Source organism: Artemia franciscana, chromosome 3 (assembly GCF_032884065.1).
Source record: "Artemia franciscana chromosome 3, ASM3288406v1, whole genome shotgun sequence".
Taxonomy (NCBI): Eukaryota; Metazoa; Arthropoda; class Branchiopoda; order Anostraca; family Artemiidae; genus Artemia; species Artemia franciscana.
Genome location: NC_088865.1, coordinates 18,024,360 through 18,047,716, shown reverse-complemented (window position 1 = coordinate 18,047,716; position 23,357 = coordinate 18,024,360). Strand labels below are relative to the sequence as shown.

Genomic DNA, 23,357 nt, shown 5'->3' with positions numbered 1-23,357 from the left:
ACTTATTATGTTTGATCCAGGCTCCCCAAATCTATGAATTTGGACTCTGATTCATGTCAAAGCCAACAAAAGAAGTATTAATTCAAATCATACATCATGGATCCTCAGGAAAGGTTAACACCAAAACTATACCTGAATGCTGTACTATTCCGCTAGAAATGGCGTATTCAAATGAGAGAGCCATTTGGCTCATCGTAAGAACTAAATACACCCAAAGAATAGGACTCGGTGACGGCTTTGCATTTCGACAACCCTCGAAAGAATTTTATGAAGAAATCAAAGAAAATTTGGCTCCTCTACTTATTTTTAATTCCTTCAATTTAGTAGGGTCACCTCTTAAAGGTAGTGACAGCTTCTAAATTTTTTTGAAATAGTTCTAATATATTATGCAAACACGCTCGTTTTTCTGACTCTCACCTAAAAAAGTAGCCAAGGCCTATTTGAGGCATCTAATGTAGGCTAGGCCTTTGCTTTAGCCAGAGAAAGTCTAGGTCTGGTCTTTGAATTACAGAATATAAATGATATAACTGAAGTATACTTATCTTCTAAAGAAAGTACAATAGGAACAGAAGAGTATTAGCATTTGACTATCTTGATTAACATAGTAGGCTATTCAGGTAGCCTTGCTAAGAAAAAAACTTATCTTTACTATCGAAATTTCATCCTGAATCCAAATATAACACTTGTTTCCGTCACAAACTCAATTTTACCCCTTTTAAAGACCCTCAAAGATGAAACCTTTTTCTCTTGCTGAGACTACTTCAGCACAGCTTATTTATATACCTATGTTATCAACATTCTAGTAAAAAGTGGTGGTAAATATTTAGTATTGTCACAAGCTGTCTAAACTATAGTACACTTAGAAATCCTAATTCTAGGAGCACATCCATTTCTGGTTGACCCTCTTCCTCCATGGGGCAAACTGAAAATGCATAAAGTAGGCTTGCTTACAGGTAACCTTACCTATAGAGCAAAATACATATGTCCATGATCCCCATGGGCAGCAGGGTGAGGTCTGTATTCTATAGCCTATTTATTTAATAAACCTTGTTTGAGGTTTTTTTTTTTTTTTTTTTTTTTTTTAGTTTTGTCACTCTTTGTTGAATAAATATAGAATACAAACCTGACCCTGCTGCCTGCAGGGCACATGGACTAATACACTTTGCTCTATAGGTAATGTTACCTGTAAGCAAGCCCACTTTACATATTTTTAGTCTCATTGGAGAGGGATTTTAGAAAGCTAAAAAATGGGCACACTTCTCTAATAATGACAAAGAAACAATAGCCTATGCAGTAATCAGAATCTTGCTATATATAGTAATACACACTTTACACAGCTTGTGACAAAACTGAACATTTACAAAAATGCATAAAGTAGGGAGGGTTTTGAAGCTGAGGGAAATGTTGGGATTGCACAATATGAATGAAATTATATTTGAAGTACTAATTCCAGTCATACCTTAAATTACCTTAAATTACAACTTAGAGCAATTGAAGGATTTTACATCCCATAGCATTGCTCAGCATTTCTTCAAAAATTGCCATGTGGATTCATTTGGAATGTCATCACTGGTAATTTCTGTATAGTAGGAAGTTGAAAGATAATTAAAAAACTCACACATCCATTAATGCTAATTATCCACTTTTGCTTTCACTTTTGAGTTTAAACTAGCCTGTGAACCAGTGAATCAGTGCAATTTGCTAAATATTATGTTTATGTTCTGTTAATTTTAAAACATGCCTTCCGACAGATTGGAGATTACAGTTTTCCATTTCAAGATTAAATTTGTCTTAAAAGATTCTATGGCTATAGGAAGGCCTTGGTGAAACAAATTTGGTTGAATAGTGATTGTTGCAAGTGAATATTACCTATAGAGCAAAGCAAATTAGTCCATGAACCCTGTGGGCAGTGGGACAAGGTCTGTATTCTGATTGGTTGAATTGTTAGTTCATATTTATGACCTTCTTTTTGTTTGCTCTTTCAGGCTTCAGCTCAAAAAATTATTCAATAAATATATGGTTGTGGTAAATCCTAATTGTTGCCATTGTCACCAGAATTTGTTACAGGCTTATTCCTACCTAAATAAAAACAGACAATTTAGCTAAAGTATTATACCCTATGCTTGAAAAAAGGGGAACTTAATTTGAATTACTATGCTTAATCCAATAATAAGGAAATTGACCATTTAAAAAGTACACTATTCCTCAAAACTCATCAAAATTTCATCTAATCATTAATAATAATTATATGCCTTTCAAAAGAAATTCAAAGTCCTTGCAGAGTTCCTAGCACTGGCAAAAGTTATACTCTGTTTTTTGTTAATAGATACATCAAACTCAACTAGAAGTACTGCCATATGTTATGGATAAGGAAGGAAAAGACAAAAAATTGCCATTCAAAAGTTAGATCTGCAAGATATTAACAGTTTTCTTATTTTGCTGGGGAGGGGGGGGATGTTGCTTTATTTGTAGAGGGTTGGTAACTGGTTTAGCACCCTAGTAAATATGCTCACTTTCTTGACAATGCATCTTTCCTCCTCCTAATGCTCCAGGTATATCCCTAGTAACATATGAAATATAAAAAGAAAACACCTTAAATTACCTTAAATCGCATTGTCCAGCAAAATAAGGATTAAATCCTGTAGAATTGCTGGTTAGTGATGATGATGGTTGGACATCACAACGGCATCCCACTCAGTTTGCCATGGCTTTGATGACCATTCTCCATCAACGGCTCTTTTAAAGGCAGCTGTGCTGGGGTAGTGACTGCTTTTTCAGTGAGAGAATTCCACAAACTCACTATTCTATAAGTGAAGAAGTTATTGCGTAGTCTAGTGGCAGCTCTCTTCTGATACAGTTTCCGACTATGCCCCCTAGTTCTGGCAGACTGTTCAAGTTGAAATAGCGTATTTAATGGAGAGTTGTAATTCAGGAGCTTATGTGTCATGATAATATCACCCCTTTTACGTCTGTAGACAAGAGTGGGGAGTTTCAGCCTCTTCAGATGGGATGAGTAGTTTAAATATTTGCATCCCTCAATTGCTTTTGTAGCCCATCTCTGAACTGTTTCTAACTTCTGCTGGTCACCTTTGTTGAGGGGGCTAGCAACACACATGCCAAACTCCAAATTAGGCCTGACCAATGCCTTATATAATTTAGTCATCACCATAGGTGACCTGCTAGTGATTGTTCTTTTTATAATGCCCAGGGTTTGGAGTGCTTTGGCTACGGCTGTCTGTGTGTGTATAGTGAATTTTAATTCATTATCAACTATGACACCCAAGTCTCTCTCCACTTCAGATGACATAATAGTCTGCCTTGATCCATCCATCCCTAACATATGATAAGGGCATTTCTCATTTTTCTTTCCAAAGTGGATTGTTCGACATTTGTTTACATTGAATTCAAGCCTCCACAAACACAATAATAATGAAATTCTTACTTTAGGTAGGCGTAGGCTAGCACAGAGGCTCCTCAAAAGGAAACATCTTAATAAAATAAAAGTATCTCTGTTAGATTCCCTGTTTCATGTTCATTTTAAATATGATATCCTTTTTCATTTCTTACAATGTACCCCCTCCTGAAGGGTCCCAGATATACATCAGACCTTCAATCTGCTTGTGCCTCAGAGGCACCTAGGGCATCAAGAAGGAATCACCAATCTTCCTGATGGTTTGCTGCTACCAGAATGTCCTCTAACAGAGGCTTGATATGTACACGGTACAGGGTGACCCAAAAAGATTTGTACCCATATTTTATTTGATAAAAAATCCATTTTTAAACAAATATCCTTTCTGTTGCAGGACATGAAAGGTGAACCTTTGGATGATCATTTGCAGCTATAGTTATCCCAAAAATGTCTTGGACCAATCAGCAGGAGATGTTCTCCCTGGAGATCTATTTTTTGACAAAATCATACCAGAGTGTACAAATTCAGTTTTGAAAACTTCCATTGTTGCAACTTTCCACCGAAATCACAATTGTTAATTGGGTTAGGAAATTCAGTGAGCATGGGATGGTAGTGGACTTATTTCTAAAGCCACAGGGGGAACTTATTCAGGCAGGAAAGAGAGTGCAAGGAAAGAAGAAAACATTGCTGTAGTGAGGGACTACACTGTCCAATTAAACGTGAGAACACGCCATAGGACTCCCTTGTCATTCCAAGTTCTTGGCTGTGTCTGCGTACTGATTTTCTAGGGCTGCGTCCTACTGAGTCCCTTACTGCAGCAATTTTTTCTTCTGTCCTTGCATTCCTTGCATGTCCTTGCACTCCTTTGTTATTCCGAGTTCTTGGCTGCATCTATGCACTGATTTCCTAGGGTTGCATCCTACTGAGTCCCTCACTGCAGTAATATTTTCCTCTTTTTCCACCCTGAATAAGTTCCCCCTGTGGCTTTAGAACATAAGTCCACAACTATTTTGGAAAACTTTGTCCAAAATAGGTCGCAAAATAAGTTGCAAAAATTGAAAAGTTTTTGAAACTGAATTTGTACACTCTGGTATGATTTTGTCACAAAATAGGTCTCCAGGGAGAATATCTTCTGCTGATTGGTCTAAGACATGTTCGGGGCAACTATAGCTGCAAACGATCATCCAAAGGTCCACCTTTTATGTCCTGCAACAGAAAGGATATTTGCTAAAAAATGGATTTTTTATCAAATAAAATATGGGTACGAATCTTTTTGGGTCTCCCTGTATATAGATTTGTTGTTAAATATACTATAGTTTTTTTGGGTCTGCCTCTGCTTTGTAAGTCTGTTGGTCAAAAATAGAGCACTACAATAGGTCATTAGAGATTGTCTATGTATAGTATATTTCCAAGATATCTTCATCTGTGATCTCTTTTGATATCTATCACAATAGTTACATGTTTTGACATCTGTCATGAGCAGTCAAACTTGAAGAGAAATCCCTGCTCTGGCTCCTTGATTTTCTTTATCTGTGACCTCAATGTGTTCAGTTATTTGATGACTCTGGTAACCAAATTCTTTCTTCCTCTAAGCTTGTTTTGATTGGAGTTCTTCAGGGAAGTATTTTGGGTCCTATACTATTTAATATATCTTTTTCAATAATGCTCCTTCCTCTATAAGCAGTAAATTAATGCTCTATGCTGATGAACTTAAGCTTTTTGGACCAGACTTGTCTTGTGAAGATAATGCCCTTCTACAAAATAACTTTGGAGTGCTTGGTCAATGGGCTGAGGCTTGGCTTCTTGGATTCAGTGTTGCCAATACCATGTCATTCACTTTGGAAAAATGAATCCTTGTTGCTCTTATTCTTTCTCAGGCCACTGACTCTGCTCTGTAAATAATGAGTGAGATCTTGGAGTCACTATTGACAATGAACTAAAATTCAGTACCCATGCTAAGAAGTCTGCTACTGATGTTAGTTCAACTCTGGGGCTGATCAAGTGTACTGTTTCTACTTGTTCCCCTAAAGTCATCAGTCTTCTGTGTAAGTGACTTGTGTGTCCCAAACTTGAAGTTGGAATGCCTCTAGCCTCCCCTTATTTTAAAGGAAACATAAAAGTTTTGGAAGATGTGCTGAGACACTCCACTAAAGTGATATTTAGCATGCAGGAGCTTTCCTACCCTGCAAGACTAGCAAAGGTGAAAACTCCCAATACTTATATACAGGAGAAATAGAGGTGATGCCATTTTAGCCTATACGTTAATGACCCTCTCAGCATTATTTCCTACTGTTGGTCCTAATTCAAAAACTATAGGTTTTCAACAGAAACTTATTAAGCAGTCTACCTTCTCTAGAGTCTCTGCTCAATTCTTTACCTCAAGAATTGTCAACAGTTGGAATAAAGTCACTGAAGAAACAATTGCTGCTGAATCCATTGACATTTTCAAAAGATGGCTAGATGCTGAGTGGTCCTCAGATAGTATATACTTAACTGGGAAGTTACTGATCATCCAACTGCACCTGATCACTAAGGAAAATTGAAAAACAACTTAGATCATCAACTCTAGAGCTTTGCAAGGAGAAATCCTTAAATTGCTTGTAACTATGATTTAAAGTAATAGTGACAGATGTATTATTCATTTTATTTCACAGACTCATAGTATTAAAAACTATTTGAATCATCTCCTTTAATTTGTAAAGAAGGGAGTAGTAGTTGACAAGACGAGTCATATTAGTACCAGCCAGACTTCATCCTTAAACTGCTAAGGAAAGGCAGTTTAAGTACCCACACTTCCCACAAGTTGGCTTAGTATTTATGTTTATAGATTTTCTCCCCTTTATTCCAAAGTCATATGGGAATTTGTTACAGCATTGTAAAAAAATAACTAGAAATATACATGGGAATCAGTTTCAGTGTAGATTTCAAAGAATTTAAAAGTACATTAGAAAAGAATTATATAAAAATCAACTGTCAAGTGCCTCTTAGAAAGCTAAGTTCAAGAAAAAAGTGTATGCATGACTTTGAGACCAACTTTTTTCAAATTGTTTGAATCCCATCCTTAAAGAGTTGGCCAGTGTGCACTGGCACTGAACCTTGTTCTGTGGTTTATTGTTTACCTGGTCCTTCAAGAAGGAATTGGTAATGTCACCCAAAACATCCCCAAAGAGAACCTAGGTAAGTCTTAAGAAGAATGACAATGTATGTGGTAGCTGTGGGACTGAACATGATGAATAATCTTCAGCCTTATTATGCAGCAGTTGTCATTAATGTTTGTGTACAGACTGTATTGGTATCTCGAAGTCAAATTTTGGTCTATTCTGAAAAATGACTGAAAGGCTCACATTTGAATTGTTCTGTGCACTGTGTAAGGTAAGTGAAAACACAGGCTTAGGTTTGGTCACCATCTTTGTTAATTGAAACAACTACCTCTAAAACTGTAACCACCTTGCTTGGTCAGTTTAGAAAGGATCTCAAGCAAGGTTTATTGTACATAAATGGCACAATTTTTAAGTTGGATAGTGACATTGCTAGCAAACGCTTGCTAGTGGATGTGGAAGCTAAAATAGAAGAAATAACTACAAGCAAACTAAGCCAGTCTGATAATGGTAACAGTAAGAAGTTTGTAGAAAGTTCATTTGTATGAATAGGGACAGGCAGGAACATCAACTGTATATGGAGGCTTACATGGCTTGAAGTCATGTGAAGAGATGGCTGACATATAAAGCTTGTACAGGTTCAACCCTATCCTACAACAAAACCTGTATCAAATAATAGACCAACCAAGTATAAAAAACACATCTCATCTATACTAGATTTGACTGTAACTAACAACCCATGAGCACTTCCTATTGATATCAGTGACCACCTCTGTGTCTGTCATGCTCTGCTGTTAAGTCAACAAACAAAGAAATGTACCTAACAAGTATATACAATCTACAGGAGGGTCAGGGACTTGCAACAGGAAGTAGCATGGAACCAAGTGATTGACAAAGATGATATTGAATTAGCATGGCAAAATTTTAAGGATAATCTATTCAAAATTGAGGAGGTCCGTTGAACACTGTATCTGCATCTAACCTCTCAGTAGACCTCCTTGCAAGGCCACCATGTCATACCCCTAAGCCAGTTGAGCACTCAATACCAAGAATTCACATTACCACAGACAGGATTATAAAAAGGTTGAGCAAACTAGAACCCAAAAAAGCTAAAGCCCAGATAACTTACATCCCTGGCTCCTTAAATAACTTGCTGGTACAGTAGCTGAGATGCTGTGCTCATTATTCAAGCTGTCTCAAGACCTTCAATAAAATGTGTTATTATTACCAAATGATAAAGCTGTCTGTATATCAGATAGATGATGACATTGACTAGTGGATCCATAGCTCAGTATCTGATAGAACTCAGATTGTTGCCATATATGATGGAAGAGGTGACCTCATCTACTACAAAACAGTCTAAGTCAAGAGTGGTGTCCCCCAAGGAACCAAACTAAGCCCAATTCTGTTTGATCTACACATGACACTCTTAAGGTGGTTAAGAATGCTTTGGAACTATTTGCAGACAATTCCAAACTCTTTGGATCAGCAGCTTCCATAATAAAATTGTTCTTTAAAGGAAGATCTCACACACCTTAGTGTATGGGCAATGACAATCCTGTGTCTGGGTCAAAATACCACCTGCCACAGCTACCATGGTTAACTCTGTAGGGGCTGATGTCCACTTTATAAAATCATTCAAGTAATATTTTAGGTGGGTGTGGAGTGTATTGTCAGAAAAGCAGTTATGGTATTTGGAAAGAGTAGAAAATAATTAATCTCTTGGTACTACTTTTGCTTGTTTAGCATATTTCTTTCAGAAGTGGCTAACCACTAAATACTCACTGAAGTTTCTCTTAGGCTAATTGGCAATACAAACGGAATTTTTTTTTGACACATGGGAAGACAGTCACACATATTGCTCACAAATGTCATAACCTCCAGTTAAAGCAGAAGTTCCTTGAAATGTTCCCACATCAACTCAAGAACAAAAAGACATGTTTCAAAGTGTTTCATTTGTTCATCTATAGGCATATCCCCCTCTTCCAATTTTCCTACAACATTTGCACAAAAAGCACACTGAACTTGGTACTGTGGCCAATAAAAAAGAATCCAGCTTTTGTAAGTTCTCTGGATATCCTTTGACCACCTTCCATTAAACGTCCTTTGTCTGACAACCTCTTGTTAGACAAAGGACGTTCTTCTTCTTGTAATAGTAAAGGTTGCGAGGTATACCTTGGTGGTTGTAGATGAAATTTAATATACTTTTGACTATAGCTTCTTGATCCCATATGCTGCTCACACATATCATAGCCTCTGGTTAAAGCAAGAGGTATCCCTTGAATGTTTCCCATATCTACTCCTTGAACAAAAGAACATGTTTCAAAGTGTCATTTATGTTCATTTATAGGCAGATTGCCCTCTTCCTAGTTTCCAACCACACCTGTACCAAAAGCACACTGAACCTGGTTACTGTGATCAACAAAAAAGAATCCAGCTTTTGCAAGTTGTTTGGTATTGATGAAATTCTTCGACCACATTCCATTAAATGTCTTTGGTCTAACACCCTATCATTTAAGAGCACTGCTTTTTTCGTGGCCAAGATTTGTAGAATGATGTAATTTACAAGAGAGAGACAGAACACCTACAAACACACAGGGTCTGACACACAAAGATAGACACAGAGACAAGCACTCAGATATACAGGTAAAGAGAGAGAGAGACGTGCAAACAGCCACTCTGACACACAGCCATAGAGAGTGAATGAGAGACAAAAACGTACAAACACACAGAGTCGAACGCAAAAGTATACAAGGACAGACACAGAGATAAGCAAACACCTGCTCGGACACACAGACACAGAAAGAGAGACCAGGAGTAATCATGAGGGCTATGTCACAACTTATTGTCCTGTCTGTCCCTTTTCCTACAATTTTGGGTGTATGCAAATATGAGCCTATGTAAAGCAATGCATTAGAATTTAATTTTTATTTCCTAGGTACTGGCAATGAATGTGCTGCAGTAATGTCCAACTTAAGTAGGAGCAAGTTCTTTGAATCAGAATACAGAGAATTTGTGACATCTCCTATTCCCTCTGATGCTGGAAGCAGTCCTTCAAGACGAATCAGCACTTCAGAAGTTCGATGGGGAATACGATCGCCAAATTTCGAAAGAAGTGGCTCGAGTGAGAGCTTAGATGACAGAGGAAGCATTTGCAGTAACTATTCACGTCATGTATGGTTATATTGTTACCATTCTTATATTGGAAAGAAAACGTAATTTGAAATTATAAATGCAAGAAGTAATATTAGCAATATTTTGCATGTACGCTTTTGCACATAGTTTTTTTTTATTCTAGGCACTGATAAGTGTTGCAATTAGAAAGATCTTAATGGTCGTTTCCTAAGAAGTAACTGATTTTACTGCTTTTTCTGTTGATTTAGGAAAACAAGAAAAAAAAAATCATGCAACCAATAATGTAAACCCAGGAATACAGAAAAGATAGCTGAAAAGGACTGTTGCACGAGACATTCGAACAAATAATCTACTACTTCTACTAACAACTCACTGCAGTGCCAAGCCACCTGAGGCCAAAACAGCTGCGCGTGTTGGCCATCCCAATCTATTCAAAGTTTTTCTTTACTTCCTTCCAAGAAGCTCCTGTTTCCCACACCCCCACATAGGGGGTTAACCTGTTTTTTTGGTTTGCCCCTAGATGATCGGTCGCCATGGACGACACGAATTCTGTGTCAACTTTAGTTTAAAAGTTTTTCTCATCACTTTAATACAAAAATTGAATTGGAATATAGCAACACTTAGTTTTAGTGAATTTAATGGATTCCACCAATGTTCTCAATGTTCAAATTTGACTAATTGAGGAACCTGTGCATATAAAAAAATATGTAAAAATAGTGTTTGAATTGACTGAATAAAATACACATACTTTTTGTTAAAAGTAGGACTGAGCAATATTATCCATGCCACCTCTAACCATCACTCTTGGAATTTTAAGGAAATTTACTTCAACATTTTGAAATTTGAAGGTGTTTTGCCAACTCTGCTACCTAAACTTTTAGGTTCTCCAATCGGTTTTTTCCCTTTTTAATATTTATCTTGTAGCGATTGAACATTTTGTTCAGTTCAAGGAGGCTGCTATTATTCATAATACTATAAACCTTGCTCAGTGGGCAGCTCAGGACAGCAGATAATATTTGTTTAACTTCCTATTGAACTAGTTAATAACGCAAGGGATAAAAACAATGGGCTATTTTATCTATTGTCTTTGGATTTAGATGCATATATGTGTCCATCCATGTATTTAAATTTATTTATTATCTCACCTCAACTATTAGATTTTTTGTTGAAGGCATGCTCCAATCCAAATCAGAATGTATCTATTTCCTTCATCTGCTATGTGTACTGGGTTGTCCCTGGAATTCCTAAATAAACAGCCTGATCTACCACTCATGGTGGCACTGAACTTTTTGAGGCCTACTCAACGTGATGTTCTGGTCTCTTGCACCAGCCACCTATTGCTTGAACAACGTTTGTAGCTAAATTTTTTGCTGTCCAGGTTTTTTTTCCGAGTTAAAATATTTTTGTAAAATTTCAATTCAGTAAACTTCTATGTAGTTAAGATCATCAATTTTTTTGTATCTGCTTCTTAGAAGACAACATAGTTGGAAAGTTGGTTAGGATATAAGGACTATGGAGGATTAAATGTTGGTTTAGAATAAGCAGGGCACTATCATTGTAATTCACCATTTAGAGGGCACTTGAATATGGGCCACTATTTCTCAGCCACTCTTCATAATGCTATAGATATTCCAGACACTTCAAGATTGGTGGCTTCGTCAATGCTTCTTATATCTAAATTTTTCTGGGTTTTCTAAATTGTTACTAACAGAAAATCGGGTTATGCCGGAAATCACTGAAAATTGACGCTATTAAAAATTAATAATTTATATTCTATGTCATCGTTCATGTATTTACGAACGTTAATTTTCGAAGAGATTCACGATTACCGAATTTTCTTTCGGGGTAACTGGAGGAAACTCCAAAGAATTCGAGGATAGTGGAAGAACCAGGCCATGTATCAGTAACATTTCACTCAACTTATTTCCTTAATTGTTTCTCTCAGTTTTTATAGTTTTGATGGCACTTGGTATTTACCAAGTGACATATAGCGATCGCAAATTCTGTCGGTCTGTCAGTCCCGGTTTTGCTAGTTTAGATGCAATTTGTCAGCTGTATCAGGGACCAGGCCAGATTAAATAAGAAATTGCCGTTTTCTCGATTCGACTATCTGGGGGGAGGGATTGGGGGACAGTTAATTCGGAAAAATGAGGTATTTTCAACTTACGAACGGGCGATCGGAACTTAATAAAATTTAATATTTAGAAGGATAACGTGTCTCAAACCTCTTATTTTAAATCCCGACCGGATCCGTTGACATTGGGGGAGTTGGAGGGGGACACCTAAAATCTTGGAAAACGCTTAGAGTTGAGGGATCGGGATGAAACCTGGTGGGGAAAATAAGCACAAGTCCTAGATACGTGATTGACATAACCGAAACGGATCCGCTCTGTTTGAGGGGTTGGGGGGAGAATCAATTTGAAAAATTAGAAAAAAATGAGGTATTTTTAACTTATGAAGGAGTGATTGGATCTTAATGAAATTTCATATTTAGAAGGACCTCGTAACTCAGATCGCTTATTTTAAATCTTGATCGGATCCAGTGTCATTGGGGGGAGTTGGGGGGGGGCGGAAATAATGGAAAAGACGTAGAGTGGAGAGATCAGGATAAAACTTGGTGGGAAGAATAAGCACAAGTCTAAGATACGTGACTGACACAACCGGATCGGATCTGTTCTCTTTGGGGAGTTTGGAGGGGGGGGGGTATTTCGGAAAAAATAGAAAAAATAAGGTATTTGTAACTTACGAACGGGTGATCAGATCTTAATGAAGTTTGATATTTAGATGGACCTTGTGCTTCAGAGCTCTTATTTCAAATTCTGACCAGATCCTGTGACATTAGGGACAGTTGGAGGGAGAAACCGGAATTCTTCGAAAACGTGAAAATTGGGGTATTTTTATCTTACGAATAGGTGATCGGATCTTAATGAAACTTGATATATAAAAGGATTTTATGTCTCAGATGCTCCATTTTCGACTCGAATTGGATCCGGGGACATAGATGGTTAGAGGAGGGAAACAGAAATCTTGGAAAACGCTTAGAGAGGAGAGATCGGGATGAAACTTGATGGGAAGAATAAGTATAAGCTCTAGATACGTGATTGAAATAATTGGAACGGGGGTGTTAATTTGGAAAAATTATAAAAATTGAGGTATTTTTAACTTAAGAACGGGTGACCGGATCTTAATGAAATTTGATATTTAGAGGGAACTTATGTCTCAGAGCTCTTACTTTAAATTCTGACCAGATCTGTTGGGATTGGGGGGAGTTCGAGGGCGAAACCGGAAATCTTGGAAACGCTTAGAGTGGAGAGATCGGGATGAAACTTGGTGGGTAGAATAAACAAATATCGTAGATATGTGATTGACTTAACCGGACTGGATCCGCTTTCTGTTGGGGAGTTAGGGGGGGGGGGGTTCCAGTGCTTTGGCGAATTTGGTGCTTCTGGATACGCTAAGACGATGAAAATTGGTAGGCGCGTCAGGAACTGCATAAATTAATTTGATAAAGTCTTTTTCCCCTGTTCGACCATCTGGGAAGCTGAAGGAAGAGGAAAAATTAGAAAAAATGAGGTATTTTCAGCTTACGAGTGGGTAATCGGATCTTAATGAATTTTGATATTTAGAAGGGCCTCGTGTCTCAAAGCTCTTATTTTAAATCCTGACCGGCATTAAGCCTCTGATTTTCCTTTTAAATCAGTCTATTGATTCTTAGAATTTTACTAGAGCTTATGGCATATGAGCTCTTGGTTGTTGGCTCTTCCCGCCTCGTCACAAGTGACATATGAGCTCTTAGCTCTTGCTTTATTCCCCTTTCCTCTGAAATGACCCTTTCCAAAGTATTTGTTTTGATTATATTTTTCATATAAAAAAGGAAAACCTTTAATTGCACCTCGTTCAATTTTGTTCGTTTTTGTAAAACAAAAATTTGTAATAGTTTTTGTAAATAGCAATTTCGTACGACTATAGACCAACCTTATTCGCTAGTAGATTATGTTCAGCGTAAGTGCAAATTTGCATGAAAGGTTAGTTAACTTAATAATGTTCTAAAAATAAAAGCTGAGAATTTTACTTATACAAATAACTGAAACTTGTACTGATTAATATCAGGACCATAAGGACACGTTCTTATTTCGTATTCTCATTGCTCTACTAAATTGCTATTCATGTCGTAGCTTTCGAAATGGAAAGTGGGGGAGGGGGAGGGGAGGAAATCTCGTCTACGTAATGGATTTAAAGTCGATTTAAAATGTAGTTTGACTCCTTCTGTGTGTTAGAAATGATCAAGTATACTCATTAAGGCTTTTACTGACTAACACCTACCAACTAATTGTAAATAGGATCTTTTTCTCTTCTGGAAACAATTTTGTTGGTCCTTTTGTATCATAGATGGCGTAAAAGGTACTCATTTCTTTTGTAACAAAAAGGGTCATCAAGTCGTACTTTGTTTTCTCCGGAGAAATTCAGTTTGTTCCCATCATCTCGTTTCTGTAGGATAGTCCACATGTCGCACATCGTAGATCGTAGACATAAATTTGTAAGTGCTAATTCAGGTTTGCCAAAAAACTATGCATACTTTACCACAGTATTACCCATAGGCCCCTCCCCTTCTGAGAGAAATATTGAAAAATAACGGGTTCTAACACATTGAAGTTGGGCAAGGGGGCTCTATAACTGTGCTTATAGAAGCAAGTCCTTCCCTATCCCTCCCTAGTTTTGGCCATCTGCACACTTTTTGTAATTTTTTTTTTTCATCTTGCTAAAGGTAAAGAAAAAGATATGGTGTATGAATTTATTAAACGTGATTCGAAAATAAAATGAGCAGAAACTAGTGTATTGTCAACTGTAAAGTGATTGGAAAGTACTATCAAACAGTTCGTGGTAACGAACTGTAATAAGGAGGGACCCGGCTTAATAGCAGCCGAAATTCTAAAAAAAAAAAAACTGAATTTGATACCAATAGATGCATCGAAAGATCGGATTTTTATGCTGATTTTAAATATATAAGTTTCATCAAGTTTAGTCTTACCCATCAAAAGTTACCAGTCTGAGAAAATTTGCTTTATTTTTGGAAAAACGGAAACACCCCCTAAAAGTCATATAATCTTCATGAAAATCACACCATCAGATTCAGTGTATCATAGAACCCTACTGCAGAGGTTTTAAGCTCCTATCTACAAAAATGTGGAATTTTGTATTTTTGTCAGGAGAAAGACCATGGATGTGTGTTCATTTTTGTTCTTTTTCCCAGGGGTTTCTGTATTGATTCAGTGGTCCTAGAATGTCGCGAGAGGGCTCATTCAAACGGAAATTAAAAGTTCTAGTGCCATTTTTAGTGACCAAAAAAGTTGAAGGGCAACTAGGTCCCCTCCCGCGTTCATTTTTTCCCAAAGTTACTGGATCAAAATTTTGAGATAGCCAGCGTAGTCAAAAATCTAATTACTATGTTTTCGAGGACGACATAATCCCCCTCAGTCCCCAGGGGAAGGGCTGCAAGTTATGAACTTTGCCCATTGTTTGCATATAGTATTGGTTATTGGAAAGTATACGGACATTTTCGGGGGGGGGGGGGTGTTTTTTCTGGTGTGAGGGGGGGGGGGGTAAGGGTAAGGGGTTGCATGGGAGGATCTTCCTCTGGAGTAATTTTTCGTGGGGTTAAAGAATTTCCATGAAGGGTGTGCTGTATTTTCCAGCATTATTAAAAAAAAACAATCTGAAAAAAAAAAAAAAAAAAACAATAAATATAAACAAATTTCAACTGGAAGTAAAGAGCAATATTAAAACTTAAATTGAACAGAAATTATCACGTATTTGAGGGGGTTCGTCCCCTCCTCAATACCTCGCTCTTAATGCTAAAATATTTTTAGTAATTTCAAAAGAGCTATTCGTTTTAATTAAACGGTCTTTGTGATTCAGGGTTCATTCTTAAAGAATTGGAACAAAATTCGAACTTTAGCGTAAACAGCGAAGCATCGACTAGGGGGCGAACCCCCTCATATACGTAATAAAATTATTTCGAATTAGTTCCATTTAGTTTTTATATATCTCGAATTTTTTACTTTAATATTCTTAGCTTTAATTGCAGTTACGCTAGGATGAAAATATTTTATTTTGGTTAGCTCAACATTCCTCACAACAAGCCCTGTTAGATTCAACTTCACACACCAAACTGGTCCTAAGGTATTGCTCTTACACCCATTTGACAACCTGCATACAGAGGGCGTGTTGTGATTCAGTTCACCTTACCCCTCAAAATTCTCTGAAAATTCTACCTTCATACTTTTAGGCATAGTTGTAATATGTAGTCGTAGTAGTAGTATTGATATTACTAGTAATAGTATTAACATATTGCCTTTTGATCAGTTGAACATCCCTCTCATTAAGTCATAGAAGTTTCAAATTACTACAATTAGCTGTTGCTATGACATTGCTGATATTTCCTTTTGATAACCTATATGTTATCAAATTTTCCTCTCAGTGCTCTTAGCCTTACAAGTAATATCAATAGAAGTAGTTGTAGTAGCAGTAGTGAATGCACCAGTAACAGCTTTATTAGCAGTAGTGTGGGCATATTGCCTTTTGCTGAGATGATCTTCCCCTTAAAGTATTCTCTGAAAGTTCCAACGTAACGCCCAAATCCATTCTTGAGATGCGCTATTTTGACAATTCGCATGAACATAGCGTCTTCTGATTTATCTCGAATTTGCCCTCGATGCTGTAAATAGAGTAGTCTGGTAGTAGTAGAGGTGGTAGTTTTAGTAGTATTAGTAGAATGCAAATATTGCCTTTTTGATCATATCCCTTATCATTTCCTGAATTTTTCAAGTTGATATACCCAGTTATTCCTTGTTAAACCCTTTTGACAATTATTATACACATAACGTGTTCTGATTTAGCTCGACACTCCCCTCAACATTCTTTGAGTGACTCACCTGAATGTCCTTCTTCTTCTTAGAAAGTGAAATTCAAACATGCATACCTTTCTTAATAACATTTACTGTGTGTACCAGAACTCTGCATTTCAATTTAAATGAGCTTCTAAATTTCATATGGCCATTCCTTCCATAAAAACCTCATATGTCCATGGCGCATAACCTACAACCCTTACCCAAAGACTCTGGGGGTTTTTGTCTACCCCAAAGGCCTTGTTACTATTTTTGAACAAATGGGTATCTTAAATTTTTATTGAATGCATTTTTGGAGACCACGACGGTGGGGGGGGGGGTCGGCTGTCCCTGATTGCTTTGACTCTTAAAAAAGGTACTAGAACATCTGATTTCCAATCCAATGAGCCCTCTTCGGCCCTTCCATAAAAACCTTATATGCTCTCGGGTCATAACGTGCAACCCTTGCGCTGGGGGCTCGGATGGGAGGGATTATTATTCTCAAAAACCTGGTTTCCAGACCTTTCAACCACGCAGAACAAAATGGCCATCTCAAAATTTTGATTAGATGTTTCTCGGTAATGGAATGGTGTGAGGGGGAGGCTTGTTGCCCTCCGATCACTTTTGACTATTAAAAAAAGGTCCTTTCAATTTCCAATCGAACGATCATTTTTGAAGTTACTTCGACAACAAATGATAATCTCAAAATTTAGAAAATCTGATCACCAATCCACTGAGTCCCCTCCAAAGTTTATACGACCACCCTTTGTATAAAAAACTTATATGCCCCAAAGCAAAATTTACAACCTTTGCCGTGAGGGTTGCGGGGACAGGGGAATGTCATCCTCAAAGAAACAATATCCGGACCTTTTAGCTACACTGAACAATATGGCTATCTAAAAATACTGATTAGATGTGTTTGGGGAAATTATCGGCTTGGGAGGGGGGTTAGTTGCCCTCTAATCACTTTCGAATATTAAAAGGGGTACTATTTTATTCAATTCCAATCGATTGAGCATTTTTCGAAGTTTATAAAATAACAGATGACGTTTTCAAAATTTATATCAAACGCATTTTGGGGAAATACCAGGTGTGGGGGTGGTCTGAGGTGGCGGGGGGGGATCCACCATCCGATCACCCTAATCTTGAAAGAGGCACTAGAACTTTTGATTATTAATCTAATGAGCGCCTCCAAAGTTTATGCGTTCACCCTTTCTATATAACTTAATATGCCCTTAGGGCATAACTTACAACCCTTGCCCTGAGGGCTGTGGGGGAGGGGCTGTCACCCTCAAAGACACAATTTCTATACCTTTCAACTACGTTAAACAAAATGGCTATCTCGAAATTTCGATTGAATATGTTTGGGGGAATGATGGTTACGGGAGGGGGGTTAGTTGCCCCCAAATCACTTTCTACTATTAAAAATGGCGCCAGTCGTTTAAGTTTCCAATTGAATGAACCCTTTTCGAAGTTTCTACAAGTCCTTCTATACGAAGTGCCCTGGTCAAAGACAAAAAAAAAATAATAATAATAATACATTGTGCCCACATCGCTCTTTACTTAGGCAGCGGTATTGTGCTGCCTATGATATAACGTAATAAAAATTTAGTTTTTAGAGTTTCGATTTATTTTGACGGGGTGCTCTTAATACATGGTTTGTTACTTCGAAACTGTTTGATTTTGCAAAATTTTCTATGTAAGTGATTTTTTATGTGTAACTTTGTACTTGAATTTTAAACGTTTTGAATCAATGTAATGCATATTCCCTTGGTCTTACAAAACTCCCTAAAGGAAAACTCTACTTATCCCTCGCTACTGGTAAATTAGCCACTGCCTTTGAAACTGAAGATTATCGCTATTGTAAGTCTTCAATCTGGACAGGCCATTGAGGTAAAATTAGCTAATTACTTCTTTGTTCAGTGAACGGTAGTCTGATTAAGTTTCAAGTTGTATTAGCAATTTTCTCATGGGGGAAGCGTGACGAATCTTGACTTCTTTTTTTCAGTTGCTTGCTACCGGTTGTTTATCGTACTCGTACAAATGGATAGGTTTTACCTGAATACTTTTGAGGGTTCCGGGTGAGTATGTTATATACCTAGGGTAGTTTTTGCTTTGGAATTAATTTGTTAATTGTTGGGTGTATCGTCTTGGCTACCTTCTATTTGCAAATCGTAAAACAATTGACAGCCATTACGGTTTTCACTTGATGCATAAAAAAAAAAAAAAAAAAAAAAAATGCCGAATAGAGGAAGTCACAATTGATGCGTATATTCCTCGTATTTGCAAAAACTGTTGCTCAGGATAGAGAAGAACTAATTTAGTAAATATTCTGTTAGTCATAAATCGCACGAAGACACCAAAAGAATATCTTTACAAACGTTTTTTCTATATCAACTTAAATTATAATATGGAAAAGTAGGGGGTCCCCCTTTTTGGGGGGAGGGTGTACGTTTTTGCATTGTCCCATGAGAGGCGTTAGAAACTGCATAATACGGAAAACCTAGAAGATCCAAAATGCGCCATTTTATGATGAGCTCTTATTTTACGATGAAATCACTACACACGACGTTTGATCCCGACGACGTCTACAAGCAGTCCTAAAAGCCGGTTCACAATGAGAATTTTACTAATACTGCTAGGGCTATTTTGAACCAATCCGAATTTTCATAGAACTTCCGAGCCAATCAGAAAATCCCATGCAAAACCTGATTGGCTCAAATTAGCGCTAGCTAACTCGGGATTAGTATAATCTCATTGTGGATGGGTCCTAATTGGGATTAAAAAACAAAAAATAGTTTTCTCAGCTAAAAGTTAGGAGCAACATTAAGACTTAAAGCGAACATAAATTTTTGCGTATATGAGGGGGTTGCCCTCTTTTCAATACCTTGCTCTTCAAGCTAAACTTTTCTAAGACTTAAAAAAAGCTTCTTATTATTCTAATTAAAGAACCCCTGTGTTTCAGGAGTCGCTCTTATGAGGCATTGAGGTGGCATCCTCCCATACACGTAATAATTTCTGTTCGTTTTAAGTTTTAATGTTGCTCCTTACTTTTATTTGAAAAAGTTTGTTTTCCCATATATTTTTTGATTTATCAATTGTAAAATATGCTTTTAAATAATTCATATTCTGTAAATTTATGGCTCCTGCCCCAGGGGCTGTGGGGGCCGTGAAGTTACTAGAGGCATAATTATTGAACCTTTTGACCATTTTGAATAAAATTACTATCTCAAAATTTTAACTGGATGTATGGGGGGTCACAGGAAGCTGGGTAGCTAAATGGGCTCGCAAGGGAGCTGGTTGCCCTTCCGTCACTTTTAGAGCGTCAAAAACACTATCAATTTGAACTTTCAATCAAATGAGCCCCCTCCAATGTTCTACGACCACCCATTCCGTACAAAGTGTTCAAAAAAAGAATGGACATTTTAGCGTTTAGACATTTCTCAAGAGTCTGTTGAAATAGTAAATACTGGGATTTAATTATGCTTATTTATTGGTTTTCCGGCTTGTCTTTGCTAGGTATGATATTTTTGTTTGTTGGGTGGCATTGTGAAAGACTGACTCTTTTGTGTCTTGTTCAAATGGATCAGCTGTTGGAATAGTCGAGTGCTTACTGAGTAAGTAATGTATTTAATGTTAATTCTTTTGTTCTTAGATTTATTCCCTGTTTATTGCTTGTCATTTATTCTCTGTTTCAATGCTTGTCATTTCTAAATATGTTAAATGTACCGTCAATTCAGGTTTCATGGTTTCGAGATGAGCAAAAAAGAGAAGAAATTACAGGTGCTTCGCCTTCGTCTTATATCGTTGTAGACTCATACAACTTGTCAGCTTCTGTGCTCCTAACCTAGGCCTTGTCCTTGTGTTTGATTAAATTAAAACAAACAACAAGTTTTTTTTTCCAACTAAAAGTAAGTAGCAACATTAAAACTTAAGAAGATCAGAAATTATTATGTATATGAAGGGTCTTACCCCCTCCTCAACACCTCGACTTTTACGCTTAAGGTTTCAAGTACTTTTAAAAAAGCTTCCTATTGTTCTAATTAAACGACTCTTCGTTTCAGTAGTTGTTCTTAAAGAATTGGGGCACAATTCAAACTTTAGCATAGAGAGCGAGGTGTTGAGGAGGGGGTAATCCCCTTCATAGGTAATAATTTCCGTTTGTTATAAGTTCTAATGTTGCTCCTAACTTTCAGTTGAAAAAACTTTTTAAAAATTTAATTTCTGATCGTTTTTAAGTAACGTCAGGAAATCTGGCCCCACCTTTATGAAGAAATCCCCCTCTCCACAGAAATATCCTCTAGACCAGTGGTTCTCAACCTTTTTTTACCCATGGACCCTTTTCCCTTCTTTTTATCTTGGTGGACCCCTTCATAGCTATTGGACATAAGAACAGTTTTCTATTCTTCACGAATATAAATTTTAGGGTTTTAATTATCAAAGAAATAGTATACGATTAAGCTTTATTTTTAAATGGAAACTAATTTAATACAAATAAAGTTTTCTACTATAATAATAATAATAAGTATTATTAATATTTTTATTATTATTATTATTGTGACAGTAACTACAATATTACAATGTTTCTTCCATGGGCAAGCAACACAAGCTCACGGAGAGTAGAGCTCCTCAGGCAGTTTAATTCACTTCAACATTATGTAAACTGGATAAAAAAGGAGTTGAAATTAAGTGTGTAATTAAAAAAAGGAAAATTCATGTTTATTCAATGAGATCCCTGTGGTTGATTCTTCTCGGCAAGTTTATTTATATTTGGTTCTATTGATGTTAATGATAGTCGAAGATCACCCCTTTTCATAATGTCAAGTCTATTGCGATCTTTTGATAACATTTAAGAAAGACGACTAAATCCCGCTTCAACAAGATAAGATGTAGGAAAAGCAATAACGTAGTTTATGCCAGAGCAAAGGGTACTTTGTAGCAATATCACTTGTTTTCCATATATTGTACTTGGTGATCTTTGGATTTTGGATGCATTATTTCATCACTTTGTATTTCGTTGAAGGGCTCTTGCAAAGATATGTCTATTGCGGCAACATTAACTTCGAAAGGAATTGAAACCCAAATCGGTATATCCATCCCGAGAAGGTCGCCAATCCGAGTTTGCATATCTTCATGTATATTTTCCAAATATTCACCATATAATGCAAGATCTTCATCATGCAAATCGCTGCTAACACAGGCCAAACAAGGAAACTGTTCAAATGCACGACGCCTGATATTATTCTTATACAGCTGTAGTTTCCTTAGCAAAGCAACAATAGCACTTTTACTAGATATCAGATCATAATTGTTTTCTTGGAGCTGTTTATTAAGTGAATTAAATTTTTCAAATTTATCTGATAAGTAAAACACATCACATTTATTTGAAAGCAGTTTTGCTCCAAGTTGTGTGTCAGCAAAAAAGGAAACAATAGAATCCCAAAGTGCAATGAAACGCTTAAGTTTGACTCTTTCTCTCAACTCTTCTTTTTAAAACAGTAAAAAACTTGAGCGGAAAGAGCGGGGCGTCGATGAGGAAGAGGCCCCTTTCATATACGAAGTAATTTCTGTTCGTTTTAAGTTTTAATGTCGCTCCTTACTTTCTGTTAAAAAAACTTGTTTTTTTTTATTTAATTTCTGAACGTTTTTGAATCAATGTATATTTTAATTTTGGCTCTCCGCAGAGGAAAAATTAAAACGAAATTTGCATATTTTTTTTTGCTAAATGGCTTTCTCATAATTTTGATCGAATGATTTTGAGAAAAAAAAGAACAGGGGATGAAGCCTAGTTGCCCCCCGATTTTTTGGTTAATTAAAAAGGCAACTAGAACTTTTACATTTTTTACGAATCTTTTTATTAGTAAAAGATATACGTAACTTATAAATTAGCTTACATAAAGAACTTTTGTATTCTCATGTTTTCATTACATATATGAGGGGGGTTGCCCCCTTGTCAGTACCTCGCTCTTTACACTAAAGCTTAAATTTTGTCCCAATTCATTAAGAATGACTCTTAATCACAAAAGCCGTAGAATAAATAGTTGAAATTACAAAAAATACGTTATCGTAAAGAGCGAGGTATTAGGAGGAGGTGAGCCCCTCATATGGGTAATAATTTCTGTTCGTTTTAAGTTTTAATGCTGCTCCTTACTTCCAGCTGAAAAAAAATTTTCATATTTATTTTTTCGTTGTTCTTTTTTTTAAATAATGCTAGTATATCCTACGCTCCCTTCGTGGAAATTTTCTTCCCCCATGACAAATTCCTCGATGGAAAGTTCCCCCAGCATATCCCCCTCTTCTCAACCTCTCCCCACAACCAAAAAATTCTCCTGAAAACGCCTGTACACTTTACAATAACCATTACTATATGTAAGCCCTGGTCAAAGTTTATAACTTGTAGCCCCTCCCACGGAGACTGTGGGGGAGTAAGTCGTCGCCAAAGACATAGTTATAATGTTTTTCGACTACGCTGAATAAAATGGCTAACTCAAAATTTTGATCCGTTGACTTTGGGAAAATAATCAGCGTGGGAGGGGGCCTAGGTGCCCTCAAATTTTTTCAGTCACTTAAAAAGGGCACTAGAACTTTTCATTTTCGTTAGAATGAGCCCTCTTGCAACATTCTAGGACAACTGGGTCGGTACGATTACCCCTGGAAAACAAAAACAAAAAACAAACAAATAAACACGCATCCGTGATCTGCCTTCTGACAAAAAATACAAAATTCCACATTTTTGTAGATATGCGCTTGAAACTTCTACAGTAGGGTTCTCTGATGCGCTGAATCTGATGGTGTGATTTTCGTTAAGATTCTATGACTGTTAAGATTCTA

General features: G+C 36.8%; 1 protein-coding gene across 1 annotated transcript in view; it reads left to right on the top strand.

Annotated features, from left to right (window-relative positions):
• The first annotated feature begins 158 nt into the window (after positions 1–158).
• LOC136025483 (LIM and calponin homology domains-containing protein 1-like) overlaps positions 159–23,357 on the top strand; it is a 120,501-nt gene continuing 97,302 nt past the window's right edge. The window contains exons 1-2 of the mRNA XM_065701516.1: positions 159–342; positions 9,446–9,681. Coding sequence (XP_065557588.1) covers positions 159–342; positions 9,446–9,681 — 420 coding nt within the window. The remainder of the gene's footprint in view (positions 343–9,445; positions 9,682–23,357) is intronic.